Source organism: Cyprinodon tularosa, unplaced genomic scaffold (assembly GCF_016077235.1).
Source record: "Cyprinodon tularosa strain WSP-4 unplaced genomic scaffold, ASM1607723v1 ctg390, whole genome shotgun sequence".
In the NCBI taxonomy this organism is placed as follows: domain Eukaryota; kingdom Metazoa; phylum Chordata; class Actinopteri; order Cyprinodontiformes; family Cyprinodontidae; genus Cyprinodon; species Cyprinodon tularosa.
Genome location: NW_024039108.1, coordinates 63,644 through 77,898, shown reverse-complemented (window position 1 = coordinate 77,898; position 14,255 = coordinate 63,644). Strand labels below are relative to the sequence as shown.

The following is a 14,255-nucleotide window of genomic DNA, read 5'->3' as shown; positions in this document are numbered from 1 at the left end:
AATCTCATCCTGTAACTGAAGATTTGAGGAAAAGGAAAAATGTTAAAATGGGTGTGATGTTCACCTTAAAAATGTCATTGCTCCCTTCTGAATTAAATCAGGAAACAAAAGCAGTGAGTTGATGATTCAAATTAAATTGATCCTGGATTTGATGCAGGATCAAGACAAGACAATTTACACTTAAAATAAGAAAACCGTCTTATTTGAAGTGCATACTATCTATGGAATGACTTAAAATACTCATTCCATTGACAAAATATTTAATTTACCTACTCAAAGTACAGATAAATGTCCAGTGCTGCTCTGAACACTGTCGAACCGGAACTTGAAAGTGAAAGAGAAGATACTGCGGTTAGTTCAGGTTTAGTGGGAAATAAGTGTCTCTGACTTGAAGAACAGGAATTAGGTTGCAGACTCACGTTTCCAGAAAAAGGTGTCTCTTATTGAATCCAGTCAATGTGGGTTGTTCCAGTGAATGTCTTGTTCGTTGGAGGGCGGACAGGGTTTACCCAGATTGTGGTTATTCCTTGGTGAAGGGAGAAGCTGACTGCCACTTAGTTTTCCTGCGGTACTTGAATGGGTTATAGTGGAGATGAATCCTCTGCTCAGTGAGAAGCCCAAAACAATCCTTGAGGGGAAAAGTTGATCCAAACCACCAGTTTGAATCCTCAGCTCATTTTGGTGCTCAGAGAATCCTTCCAGGGGGAGAAGGTTTCAAAACATCCAGTTTGCAGGATGACTTCCTGCCGAGAGGCAAAGACAAAAACTGCAAGGTTAAAACTCAGGTAAACAAAAACTTTGACTCAGCAAAACTCAGCTTGGCTAAAGTACCCAAACTGTCAAACACTCTGGCGTCAAGGTAGTGGCAGTCAGCAGCTTAAGAGTCCTCCGTTAATGAGGTAACCATCCGCAGGTGTGTGAGGAGGCCAACCAGAACCAGGCGCCGCCTGGTGGAGGAGGGAAGACAAACACAAACACAACCCACACGAACTGGATTCCTAACGATAAATACACCTAATTTAATAATTCTTTACTTATTTCTAGTGTAACTCTGCTTTAACAGCAGGATTTGCCCACTACCACCGGCCGAATGAGATTCAAACATGTTTGAATTTCTCCTGACCTCATGATTTCTGATCGGTAGGTGGCCATGAGAGGCTGATCGCCCCTCGTTTCCCGCTGTACATTACACCAAGCACGATTGGCCTGGTCAAAAAATTCTCACACGACTCGAGAATCTGCCCGAAAAGGGCCAAAGAATCGTACAGCGTTTTCCCGGCTAAAGGCTGAGGGGGTTTATGTGTACACCACACTTTGTTCCGTCCAAACATGCATGGAAACAAACCTGGAAACATTTCTAGTTTCATTTTATACCAAGTTTAAATATATGCAGGCTTATTGAGCTGATTAGAGGAAAAAAAGTCAGCTCTCTTCTCTCCACACAGAAAAACCCAAACCGCTGTCAGCCTCTTCAAACCTGTGGCCTGTGTCCAGATCTGCAGTGTTTGCGAGCCAGTACCTCCTGCCATTTCAGCCCAATTAGAAGCTCCCCTCCCTGGGCAGAGAGCAGCAAAAAGGGCCCCTCCTCCCTTCCAGCCTCATATCTGCGGCTCTCCTGTTATGACAGCCTCTGACACAAGGTCTGTGTAATTACTACTGCCTGAAGGAGAAAGACAGTATGGGGTAACGGAGAGGGAAGGGAGGAAAGGAAGCAGGAGAGGGGAGGTGCTGAGGAGGGGAAGAAACGTGCGGAAAGAACCAGTTTGGGAAAAGAGGAGCGAGACGGAGGAGAGAGCGAGCAGACGGCCAGAAGACCACCTCCTGCTGTTTGTTTGTACATACAGCGTATGTAAAGGAGAGTCCCAGACGGAGAGTCAGCTGATAGACGTGTACCGAAGGATTGGATCGGTTCTGTCGTCTCAGTGGTCACTCAGCCGGAGCGGCCCGGTTTCTCTCAATAACAGACAGATGGTTCTCTAGAGGATAATTAAAGGTTTTTATTGCAAAGTTTTTGAAAGAAGTCTAATAAAGTCTGGAAGTGTGAAGATTTGTGAGTAAAAGAGCCAAAGGTGCAGGTTCTGCTCAGAATCTTCCAGGATCTGAACACATCAAACCAAAGGAACACCTGCAGCTTTTATTTTGTTCCAATAGATCAGATTCCTGACCCCAAAACTACAACGAAATAGACCGGAGATAATTATTTCACTTCACATTTATTAAGAATTAGAGAGTGATCAATTTCACACTGGAAAAATCTAGATAAGTATTTTTTTTCTTAAAATAAGTGCATTTGTTCTTGGATTGAGGAGGTAAAAGAGAATTGTATTTTGAAAATAGAACAAGATAATTTGTCTTTGTCGAATTGTCAAAAAAGTCCATGACTAAAGGGATGCGCGCCCGTTGAGGTCATTTAAAGTTTACTTTTCATACAAAATTAAAGGGATAAACTGGTATTGACCACAGGTATGATGGTCTGACCGGATAAGTTCATCTGACAGAATACCGGGAATCAAACCTTGAATCTTCTTGCTGCAAGGCAGCAGTGCTACCCACTGCGCCACTGAGCAGCCATAGTTAAAACTTATCAATTCTTTTAAAAATTAGTGTTAAGTAGTAAAACCTAAAAATGTTGTATTCATTTTTTCAAACTAGGCAAAGATTGTCATCTGAAGGACGTGACGAATTGAGATGAATGTAGGTAGGTTCTCCCAGACATGGACAGGATGCAGGAAGGGGGCAGGAAGTCACATTTAAATGTCAAATCATTCTGGCTTAAACGTGTAAATGTACTCTTTATCAGAAAATTTCTATAAAAAATAAAAAATCCTGTCTTCACATCTGTGTTTTTTTTTTTTCCTCCATTATCTTATGCAGGCCAGTTAGTTATAGGTCAACCTGAACACCTAAATTCGGCCAATCATATATCAACGGTCATCTGTCAATCACATTTTTTCGTTCATAGCATCTTGATTCATATGTTGCAGCTAATATATGCAACGTTTTAAATAGGAAATAATAATCATTTCCTTTCCCATTGAGTTCCGTCCCAGTGTTCACGGGGATGGATGTCTGTGTCTTCACCAGGCGTAGAGCTAACAGAACTGGCAGCGTTGCGAGGCAAGGGCTCAAACATGTACGGCTGTAAGCCTTCTACACCAAACCAAGCTTCTGCCGCCCTGGCGTCCTCTTCCACAACATCTTCCTCCCCGCTTTCCTCCTCTAAATAAAAAATGGATGACGGAGGAGACTCATCCACGACCTCCGACACTAAACTCTCCTCCTCTTGCATGTTTCCTCTGTCCATAGCGTTCCTTGACAGTGTCGTTTCTAAGTCACCAGTTTAGTGCTACTTGGTCCCAATGGTATTTCCCATTGGGAACCTACTAGCACTAAGTTGCTTACTGGTTAGCAAGATGCTTCCGATAAACCGGCCACAATCAAACCTGCTTGCGAATCTTCCGCCACAACAATCCCGCCCACTAGATAATCGACCAATCACATGCACTTTATTCACTCGTGTAAACTCGGGCACCACTCGGGAGAATTCGAAAATGCAACAATTGGAACAGCCGCTTCCTTATGACTTTAAGAGTCAAATAAATTGCCTTGGTAGGCTGGATTTGGCCCCTGGTCCTTTGTGACCTTTGCTGTGGGTACGACTGAGTGACCGCAATGTTTCACTTTCCCTATATTTACGGCTGCAGTGCTCTACATGTGAAAGGTTAAAAGGCTAGCAGCTACTTCCAGTGGTAACTGAAGACTTCGGGTACCTGAAAGTCTTCTTGGTGAGTTTATGCAGATGTAAGCACCCATCCATCCAGATCCCAACACAGCAGCCTCATGTTTGCCTCAGTTAGCTTGCATCTCTTCAGTCTTTGTAATTTCAATCACTGAGAACTTTACTTTGAGGCTGACGTCAACAGAAAAAACTCACATCTTTTCTAAGGTGTTCATTCAGACTCCCAAAATGTCAACGCCTACTTGACAAAATAATTGCTCCCATTTCGCCACAGCGAGTGCAGAGGAAATGGTCTCAGTTGAAGGTCTGAGTCATCGGCTCAACAAAAGATCCTCCTCTAAAAGCTGCTGTGGAAGGAGAGCGTTTCACAGCCCCACAGAGCTTTGCATTCAGAGCAGATAAGACAAAACATTCTTTTACTGGCAGTTTATTAAGTAAATGAGTGGACTTAACATGAAAGACCTTTTATTTTTTTAAACTTAGATGACAAAGGAGAGGAGGGCTGAGGTAGGGTACATTTTATACACAGATTATATGTTCTAATTGAATAAAAATAGATGTGGCATCGATAATCTCCTCCATTTGTTTTCTCCTGAGGATTGTCAGTCATTTCTTCTCACTACTTTCAGCTCCTGGCTCTCTTTTACTTCTGCTCTTCTTGTTTTCTTCACATTATCATGTTAGCTCACAGTGGGGGCGGCAAAAAAAAAATCTGAGTGTTAAGCAAGCAGCCAAAGACAGTAGGTGACGAGGAGCAAACTAGAGATAATCAGAGCGAATTATGCTCGCCTCATCTGCAATTACCTCCTGTTGCTATGACACAACTAAGCCAAATGACTGCCTCCCATTAGGCGTAATCACCCTCATGTGCATCCTGATAATATAGCTGGCTATCACAGAGCCTGGAACAAAATAATGACTTTCAGAAGTGGAGAAAGCAAAAAAAAAATTGGCCTTATTGTTTGTGACATGTGATGAAGATGGAGTCTGAACGGGTCAGATTGTAACCGCTGGTTAAACTAGTCATCAGAGGTGGAAAAAGTACTAAAATATCATACTCAAGTAAAAGTACCACTACTTGGATGAAATATTACTCAAGTACAAGTAAAATGACCCATCAGAAAAATTACTCAAGTAAAAGTAATAAGTAGCTAATTTAAAATGTATTTTAAGTAAAAGTTACTTAGTTACATTTAAAAAAAAAAAAAAAAAACTGTTGTCAACCTCGCCAAGATAGTGCTGCGGGAAACACTGACTTAAATGAAATACTTAGTTTTTTTTTTAGCAATTTATTTTCCCAAGCCACTCAGGGCCGCAGTATAAGGATGAAAGAGACGCACGCGGCTCCGGAGCCGTGGGTTGCTGACCCCTGTGCTAGAAAAAAATTAGCAATGCCACGAAACAGGTTGTTTTGCTAATTGGCTGTTAGTCATGAAAACTTTGTTTGAAGTACCAATGCACTAAATACTTACCAAAACATGCTTCCGCAGATTAGATGTGGAGTTATTGAATGCTGCCAGTTCAGTCACCTTTGGCAGACACATCTGGCATTGCATGATGATACTGTTGGCCCTCTTGAATTTAAATGAAAAGCAGTCTTTCAAATGTGGCCAAGGATTTTCGTCGTTTTGGTCAGCAGAATTCAATGTTTCAGCTAGCATTTCTAGTGAAACGTTCTCTGAACCGTCGTCGTTCTCCTGATCCACCTCCATCTCGTTCCCAATCTCCTACGGAAAGACTTGGCGCCTGGTAGCCTAGATCTACATGCTGATCACGTCACTCACTGTAGTGCTTCCGGGCCCGATTTTTTGTCTTCCTTTTGGTTTTCCAAAGTTTTTTTTTTTACTCAGTAACGGATGGGATTTGTAATGTAACGAAATACAATACTTCACTCAAAAAGTAATCAAGTAAAATTTAAATTACCGATTTTAAAAACTACTTGAAAAATACAAAATACACAAAAAACCTACTCAATACAGTAACTTGAATAAATGTATTTCGTTACTTTCCACCTCTGCTAGTCATATCCTACGACAGAGTATTAGGGCAGGTTAGATATATATATATATTTTTTTTTTTTCTTTGAGAATAAAGTCGTAACTTTATGGGGATAAAGTTATAATATTACGAGAATTAAGTCATCATTCAACAACCCGTTTAAGAAAGAAAGCTTCCAGAGTCCACTTTGACATCCTGCCCCATTTGATGCTGGTGCTAAAAGATTTTCTTATTTGTCAAACCAGCGCCAACGAATAACTTTACATGATGCTCCATATTCCTCATTTTAGGGAAGAAAGGCTTCTTGTAAGAGTTGTTAAAAAATATAACTTGTTTCTCATAACTTTACGACTTTATTCTCATAATGTTACGACTTTATTCTCATAATGTTACGACTTTATACTTGTAATTTTACACCTTTATTCTCATAATGTTACGACTTTATTCTTGTAATTTTACACCTTTATTCTCATAATGTTACGACTCTATTCTCGTAATGTTACGACTTTATTCTCATAATGTTACGACTTTATTCTCATAATGTTACGACTTTATTCTCGTCATGCTACGACTTTATTCTCGTAATGTTACGACTTTATTCTCATAATGTTACAACTTTATTCCCGTAATTTTACAACTTTATTCTCGTCATGCTACGACTTTATTCTTGTAATTTTACAACTTTATTCTCGTAATGTTACAACTTTATTCTCATAATGTTACGACTTTATTCTCATAATGTTACAACTTTATTTCCGTAATTTTACGACTTTATTCTCGTCATGTTACGACTTTATTCTTGTAATTTTACGACTTTATTCTCTTAATGTTACGACTTTATTCTCATAATGTTACGACTTTATTCTTTTCATTTTACAACTTTATTCTTGTAATGTTACAACTTTATTCCCGTAATTTTACAACTTTATTCTCATAATGTTACAACTTTATTCTCGTCATGTTACGACTTTATTCTTGTAATTTTACGAATTTATTCTCATAATGTTACGACTTTATTCTTTTCATTTTACAACTTTATTCTCGTAATGTTACAACTTTATTCTTGTAATTTTACGACTTTATTCTCATGTTACAACTTTATTCTCATAATGTTACGACTTTATTCTTGTAATTCTACGACTTTATTCTCTTAATGTTTTGACTTTATTCTCGTAATGTTTTGACTTTATTTCGTAATGTTACGACTTTATCCTTGAAAAAGAAGAAAAAAAATCTCTAGCCTGGTGCTAATACTCTGTCGTCGCCGCAATATCCACACCTATGCTGCTGTTGAATTTAACTTTTTGGATTCACATATTCTACCTGTTTTTTTATTAAGCTGTGAAAAGTGGTGTCTAAAAATCTGTTTTTCAGTCCAGTCTTTAGTGTGTTCCCAGTTAATTTATGTGTGTACTGAAATATGCCTCAAAATGATCTTAAAGTCTTAAAGTCACATTCTATGCCTTTACAAAAAAAAAAAAAAAAAAAAAAAAAAAAAACAGTTTGGTAAAGATTAAAATAAGGTTATACACTCACCGGCCACTTTATTAGGTACCCCATGCTAGTAACGGGTTGGACCCCCTTTTGCCTTCAAAACTGCCTCAATTCTTCGTGGCATAGATTCAACAAGGTGCTGGAAGCATTCCTCAGGGAGTTTGGTCCATATTGACGTGATGGCATCACACAATTGCCGCAGATTTGACGGCTGCACATCCATGATGCGAATCTCCGTTCCACCACATCCCAAAGATGCTCTATTGGATTGAGATCTGGTGACTGTGGAGGCCATTTGAGTACAGTGAACTCATTGTCGTGTTCAAGAAACCAGTCTGAGATGATTCCAGCTTTATGACATGGCGCATTATCCTGCTGAAGGTAGCCATCAGAAGTTGGGTACATTGTGGTCATAAAGGGATGGACATGGTCAGCAACAATACTCAGGTAGGCTGTGGCATTGCAACGATGCTCAATTGGTACCAAGGGGCCCAAAGAGTGCCAAGAAAATATTCCCCGCACCATGACACCACCACCACCAGCCTGAACCGTTGATACAAGGCAGGATGGATCCATGCTTTCATGTTGTAGACGCCAAATTCTGACCCAACCATCCGAATGTCGCAGCAGAAATCGAGACTCACCAGACCAGGCAACGTTTTTCCAATCTTCTATTGTCCAATTTCGATGAGCTTGTGCAAATTGAAGCCTCAGTTTCCTGTTCTTAGCTGAAAGGAGTGGCACCCGGTGTGGTCTTCTGCTGCTGTAGCCCATCTGCCTCAAAGTTCGACGTACTGTGCGTTCAGAGATGCTCTTCTGCCCACCTTGGTTGTAACGGGTGGTTATTTGAGTCACTGTTGCCCTTCTATCAGCTCCAACCAGTCTGGCCATTCTCCTCTGACCTCTGGCATCAACAAGGCATTTCCGCCTACAGAACTGCCGCTCACTGGATGTTTTTTCTTTTTCGGACCATTCTCTGTAAACCCTAGAGATGGTTGTGCGTGAAAATCCCAGTAGATCAGCAATTTCTGAAATACTCAGACCAGCCCTTCTGGCAACAACAATCATGCCATGTTCAAAGTCACTCAAATCACCTTTCTTCCCCATACTGATGCTCGGTTTGAACCGCAGGAGATTGTCTTGACCATGTCTACATGCCTAAATGCACTGAGTTGCCGCCATGTGATTGGCTGCTTAGAAATTAAGTGTTAAGGAGCAGTTGGACAGGTGTACCTAATAAAGTGGCCGGTGAGTGTATATATCACACATCTCTCCTGATACTGTTTAGTACTTTTTGAGCCTAAATTGACTTCCAGCATCTGGTTAGGTGGAAAGGTTTTTATTTCAGTCCCATTTTTTTCCATGTTTAAAAAAATTAAACAAAGTTGTGTTCAGTGCAGATATTCTGCAATCTAAACCTGCTGCAGGTGGCAGCACATCTTCTCTAATAAGTTCACAAACATTTTAGAACCAAGAGTGCCCTGAAAATACATAAAATGATTTCACTCTAAACTTATAATGGTAAATTAATTCCATCCATCCATATCTGTCACGCTTAATCCCAGCTGAGGTCATGAGGGGTGCTGGTGCCTATCTCCAGCTGTCTACGAGCGAGAGAAATTACACCCATTTTTAAAAATATTTATTTTTTTACATTAATAATTAACTTTATTTGTTTTATTAAACAAGACATTTAATTGTATATCTGTGTATTTTATAAGTTATGCTACATTGAATATTTGAAGCAATAGAATTCAGATTTACGTCTGCTTATTTTCATGATACATTTATTGCTTTCATGGGAAATTCCCATAAATGTATTTGGTGGTATATTTTGTTCGGGCTGATCGATATGACTTCAAATAATCTCTGAATGAGATGAATGAATCTTTTATTTACTTTAAAACAATAAGCTTTTACATCAAATATCCCCTTTAGGAGAAAAATCTTCATTTAAAGGGAGAAGAAGTTCAGGCTTTTAAAATATGAATTAATTAAAATATGACACTATAATATTTATACGCATTATAATATAAAGTGCTTTAATCTGGTTTTTCTATTGTGGTTTATTTGACAGCGAATAGGAGCTGCAGTTTACTTCTGACATGTTTAAATAATGTTGCTGCTGAAACTTTATTGTTTAATGTTGGAGATCAGTTGATCTCAGTAAAACTGAATGAAGTGGAAGAAAACAGGTTTTCCAGGTGGATCTACTCTGAGCCGAAGCGTTTCTGCTCTGAAACCAGCTGACGTCAGACCTTCTAACAGCAGGTTTTAACACGTTTAACAGAAATGATCTCCAGATTATAGAGGACTGATTGTGGCTGTGTTGATGTGAATCTGCTCCCTGGTAGCTAGCTCCCCGCCCACACAGTTAGCTTCTCCGATCTGTGGGTAAAAGTAACTTTAGGCTTGTTGTATTTTTGTGCTATCTGATCCCACAGACGATCACACCAGAGTCCGACTGCAGCTGCTGGACGGAGACCCTCACTCCGACTACATTAACGCCAACTATATAGATGTGAGTAAACACAGATTAAGGAATTATAAAGAAATATACTAATGAAAGAAATCCCCCCCTAAATATAATAAAACTAGGGATGCACAATATAATCGCCCCCCTATCGGTATCTGCCTGTATCGGCCTTAAAACTGAATATCGGACATCGGCCACCCCACCAATATTTAACCCGATATTTGATCAGCTTCTGAGTTTCTAAAGTCTAAAAAAAAATAAAAAAAATATTACTTCTTCTTCTTCCTCAAAAACTTATTTTTTACAGACTTAAAAACTTCTAAAGACGAGTGAAAAAATATTGATACATTAAAATATCACAATATCTTCATATGATGATATACTGCCATTTAAAAACACCATATCAATCTCTTTTACTAATGAAATATTGCTATATGTCATCGTTATGCTATGAAATCCCCCGAAATTCACAAAATTTTGCCATATTTTTATATGTTGATATATTGACGCGGTATCGATCTATTTTACTAACAAAATCTCACAAGAATTTGCAAAATATCACGAGAGTTTGTAACAGAACGATGAAATTTCACGAGATTTTGAAAGTAAAATAGATCGATACCGTGTTTTTAAAAATCAATTTGATATCAGCATATGAAAATATATTTGAGTATATTATTTTTCAAAGTGTCAGAAATGGATAACAAAACTGCTATTTTCAATGACTACTTATTTTTGTCCAGCTTTAACATCGGTATCGATATCGGTTATCGGCTACATGAGTTTTAAAATATCGGCATATCGGATATCGGCCAAAATCCCAATATCGTGCATCCCTAAATAAAACCTCAAATTAATTGAAAAAAGTCAAATAATCCAGAAATTCTTCACATCTAAGAAGTGAGCTTTGAATAACGATGTAAAGAACATGTTTTGTAAACAGAGAATTTAAAAGAATAAAAAAAACTTCATCAACAAAATACTCGTAGAGTATTTGTTGCTGTTTTAGCAGTTTTATTTTTCCTTTTTTTATATATATTTTCCTCATAATTTTTCTTTTTTCAGATTAAGTTTTACAAAATTCTTTCTTTTCAGAAGCATTTTCCAGATTCTCTCCATCCTGGGGGTGGGCTTTCCTCTGGAGCAAAGATGTAGTTCTATTGGTCTGCTGGTTGTTAGCAACAGCATTTTAATCTTGAAGTGAAGACAATGCTATCTCTAAAATGCAATTTGAACAGATTGCAATTCGAAAAACTTGAGCTGAATAAGAGAAAATAAAAAAGATAAAGTTTGAAAACATAAAATCAGTAAAATAAAAACAATTTCTAAAAGACAAATAAAAAAGAAATTTTCTCTCTTAGCCTCCTTTTTTTAATAAAAAGATTTTCAAAGTTTCATTTCTGGATTGTGTGTTTTTCAAATTTGTGCTTTGGGACACATTGAACTCCATACTTTTCAATACAATTTTCCTCTGATCTCAGCATCCAACAGAACTAAAATAGCCAAACCTTAAAATGAAACTTGATATATTAAATTTAAATGCATTGGACAGGATCAACATTAGCTCCGCCCACTGGCTAACCCTGGCTAGCTCTTTCATGAACATTTCTGGGATATTTTAAACCAAAAATACCAGGATCATACAAGGAAAAGACCAGGATAAAAACATTAAAACTTTATACATAAATTTAGATGCATTGGACAGGTTCAACATTAGCTCCGCCCACTGGCTAACTCTGCCTAGCTCTTTCAGTATATGAAATATGAAATATGAAATCAGTAAGAATTCCTAATAGATAAATGAGAAAATACATTTTTACTCTAAACCTTTATTTTTATCAAGGAGTGTTTTGAAAGTTTCATTTCTGGATTGTGTGTTTTTCAAATTTGTGCTTTTGCACATATTGCACTCCATACTTTTCAATATCATTTTCCTCTAATCTCAGCATCCAACAGGCCTAAAATAATCAGCAGTTGGTTTTAGAAAAGGAGGATTATTTATCCAAACTTTAAAATGATGATAAATCTGAATGGTTTGAATTGTGACTTTTTGACCACCTCTTTCTCTCTGTGCTGCTTAAAAACAGCCAGACCTTCTTGTGTTTCGTAAAGTGAGCTTTTGCAGCGGTTCTAAGGACTCTCTCTGGGTTGTTTAATGGCTTTCTTGACATTTTGGCAGCTTTTCACACATTTCCAGTCCACATTTCAGCCTTGAACACAAATTGCTAAATATCTGCTGCAAAAGTGATGAGAGTCTTGAAGCAGAGAACAAAATCAGTCCTTCTCAGATAAACAGCAGCGGCTGTCATGTCTTTAGGTTATAGGAAAAATACAGCAAATATCCAAACTGCTCTACCATCCAGCTGATGAGGTGGTGATTAATCCCTCCTGTTTTAGCTACTCACTCTTTGGGATTTACCTTTTTGGCCATTTTATCTTTTCTTTTTATCATGACATTTAGGAACAGGATATCTCTTCCTAAGAGGCTGCTTTATTATTATTCCCCCTTTTTTTGGGGGAATAATAACTTTATAAATAAAGTATTTTCAAAGAAAGAAAGAACTGAAAAAATAAGAAAGAAAACAATTTAAAAAACATCAGAGCAAGAAAGAAAGACCAGGATGAAAACACTACAACTTAATACATTAAATTTACTTGCACAGCATCAATATTAGCCCCGCACTCTGGCTAGCTCTTTCATTGACATTTCTGGGATATTTCAAACCAAAAATATATAATCAGTAAAATAAACAGAATTCCTAAAAGATAAATGAGCAAATCCATTTTCACTCTAAACCTTCTTTTTTAGACAAGACATTTTTCAAAGTTTCATTTCTGGATTGTGTGTTTTTCAAATTTGTGCTTTGGCACACATTGCACTCCATACATTTCAATATCATTTTCCTCTGATCTCAGCATCCAACAGGCCTAAAATAATCAGCAATTTTCACACATGGTTTTAGAAAAGGAAGTATAGAGGACGATCTTTAATTTCTAGGTTGATCATCTGAATAAGTGGTCCTCCTAATTGTCAGTCATTCTAGTGAAAATGATAAATGCATTAATCCCAGCACAGTTCTATCTCTCTTTATCTCTTTTACTGGGGGAAGTTGGTAGCAATAATTGCATGATTAGTGTTTGGAGAGACCCTGGTTTCACAAACAGGAAGTGGAGATCTCCTTTCAGTAAAGCTGAGTGATTCCACATCTCTTCCTTCATGGTGCCCATCTACATTAAGATCCACAATTCTGAGATTTTAGTCAGAATTCTGAGAAAAAAATCAGAGTTCAGAGATTAAAGTCAGAATTCAGAGATTAAAGTCAGGATTCTGAGATTAAAGTCAGAATTTTGAGATTAAAGTCAGAATTTTGAGATTAAAGTCAGAATTCTGAGAAAAAAAGTCAGAATTCAGAGATTAAAGTCAGGATTCTGAGAAAAAAAAATCACAAATCTGAGATTAAAGTCTAAATTTAGATTAGATTAAAGTTTTTCACATATTAAACTGGAATATGTAGAAATCATTTAGATGACCATTTGTTCCTCCTATATTGTATATTTATATTGTATAGAAATATTCCTATAATTGTTCCTCATATTGTTCCTCCTAAATTGAAGAAACAAGAACTAAACAAACCTATGGAGCAGCATAAGGGAGCCAGCCCCCTTCTTGGACTTTAAGACCATAGGAATAACCTTTGGTGACCAAAACGTTCAGATTTTGGACAGAGAGGACAGATGGATTGAAAGAGGGGTGATATGACATCTTTGTTAAAAAGGAAAAAACATCACTAAACAGAGAGGGAGAAGAATAAGGTTCCAGCATCCAAGCATCTACAGTTCTTACCTGGAACTCACTGAACTAAAATGACATAAAAGCCCTCATCATGGTTCAAATAGCCAAACACTAAACCCAGAAACAATAGACTTCAACATCAGTGATCCAAGTATGGATGGACCTGGTGGAGCTGACAGAAAAAAAAGACTCCTGGATAGAGGAGAAAACATCTTGAAAAAAATAATAGAGCTTGATTTGTGGTTAATATATATCATCAGCAAGTAAAGCTTAAAAGATAAAATATTAAGTTGGTCCAAGTAAGATGCTGTTTCTGTTCCAGTGTATGTCAGAATTTATTTATCATCAATTCATTTTGTATTATTTCGTCAGGGGCCATGGCCATTTCGATAGTTGGCCCCTGTCTAGAACTGCCCATCATATTAGCGACAGCTATGTTCTGATGTCTTCAATCATAAAACAGCACCTGGGTAAATAAAAAAAAAGGAAAAAACAAAGATATTAAAATTAAATTAGAGAGTAGAAGATTTTTAAGGATGGAAATAAGACATAAAATACGACCAGAATTGTATTGAGAATGATGTAAACAACATTAAAAAGCGTTTTAATGTCTCTTTGTTTCTGAATGACAGGGCTATCACAGACCCAGACATTACATCGCAACGCAAGGTAATTAACCCTGAACAATGACTGTGAGTTTACGTGTTTTTAACGTTCTGAATCAACCGCTGATGATGTTTTCTTTCTGATTTGTC

At 37.6% G+C, this 14,255-nt stretch overlaps 1 protein-coding gene across 15 annotated transcripts in view; it reads left to right on the top strand.

Moving 5' to 3' along the window:
• ptprt (protein tyrosine phosphatase receptor type T) overlaps positions 1-14,255 on the top strand; it is a 471,678-nt gene that overhangs the window by 404,896 nt on the left and 52,527 nt on the right. For 10 of the 15 annotated variants that reach the window (XM_038297553.1, XM_038297552.1, XM_038297551.1 and 7 more), the window contains 2 exons: positions 9,667-9,752; positions 14,133-14,169. In XM_038297553.1, coding sequence (XP_038153481.1) covers positions 9,667-9,752; positions 14,133-14,169 — 123 coding nt within the window. The remainder of the gene's footprint in view (positions 1-9,666; positions 9,753-14,132; positions 14,170-14,255) is intronic. The other 5 variants (XM_038297556.1, XM_038297554.1, XM_038297557.1 and 2 more) reach the window with 1 other exon arrangement.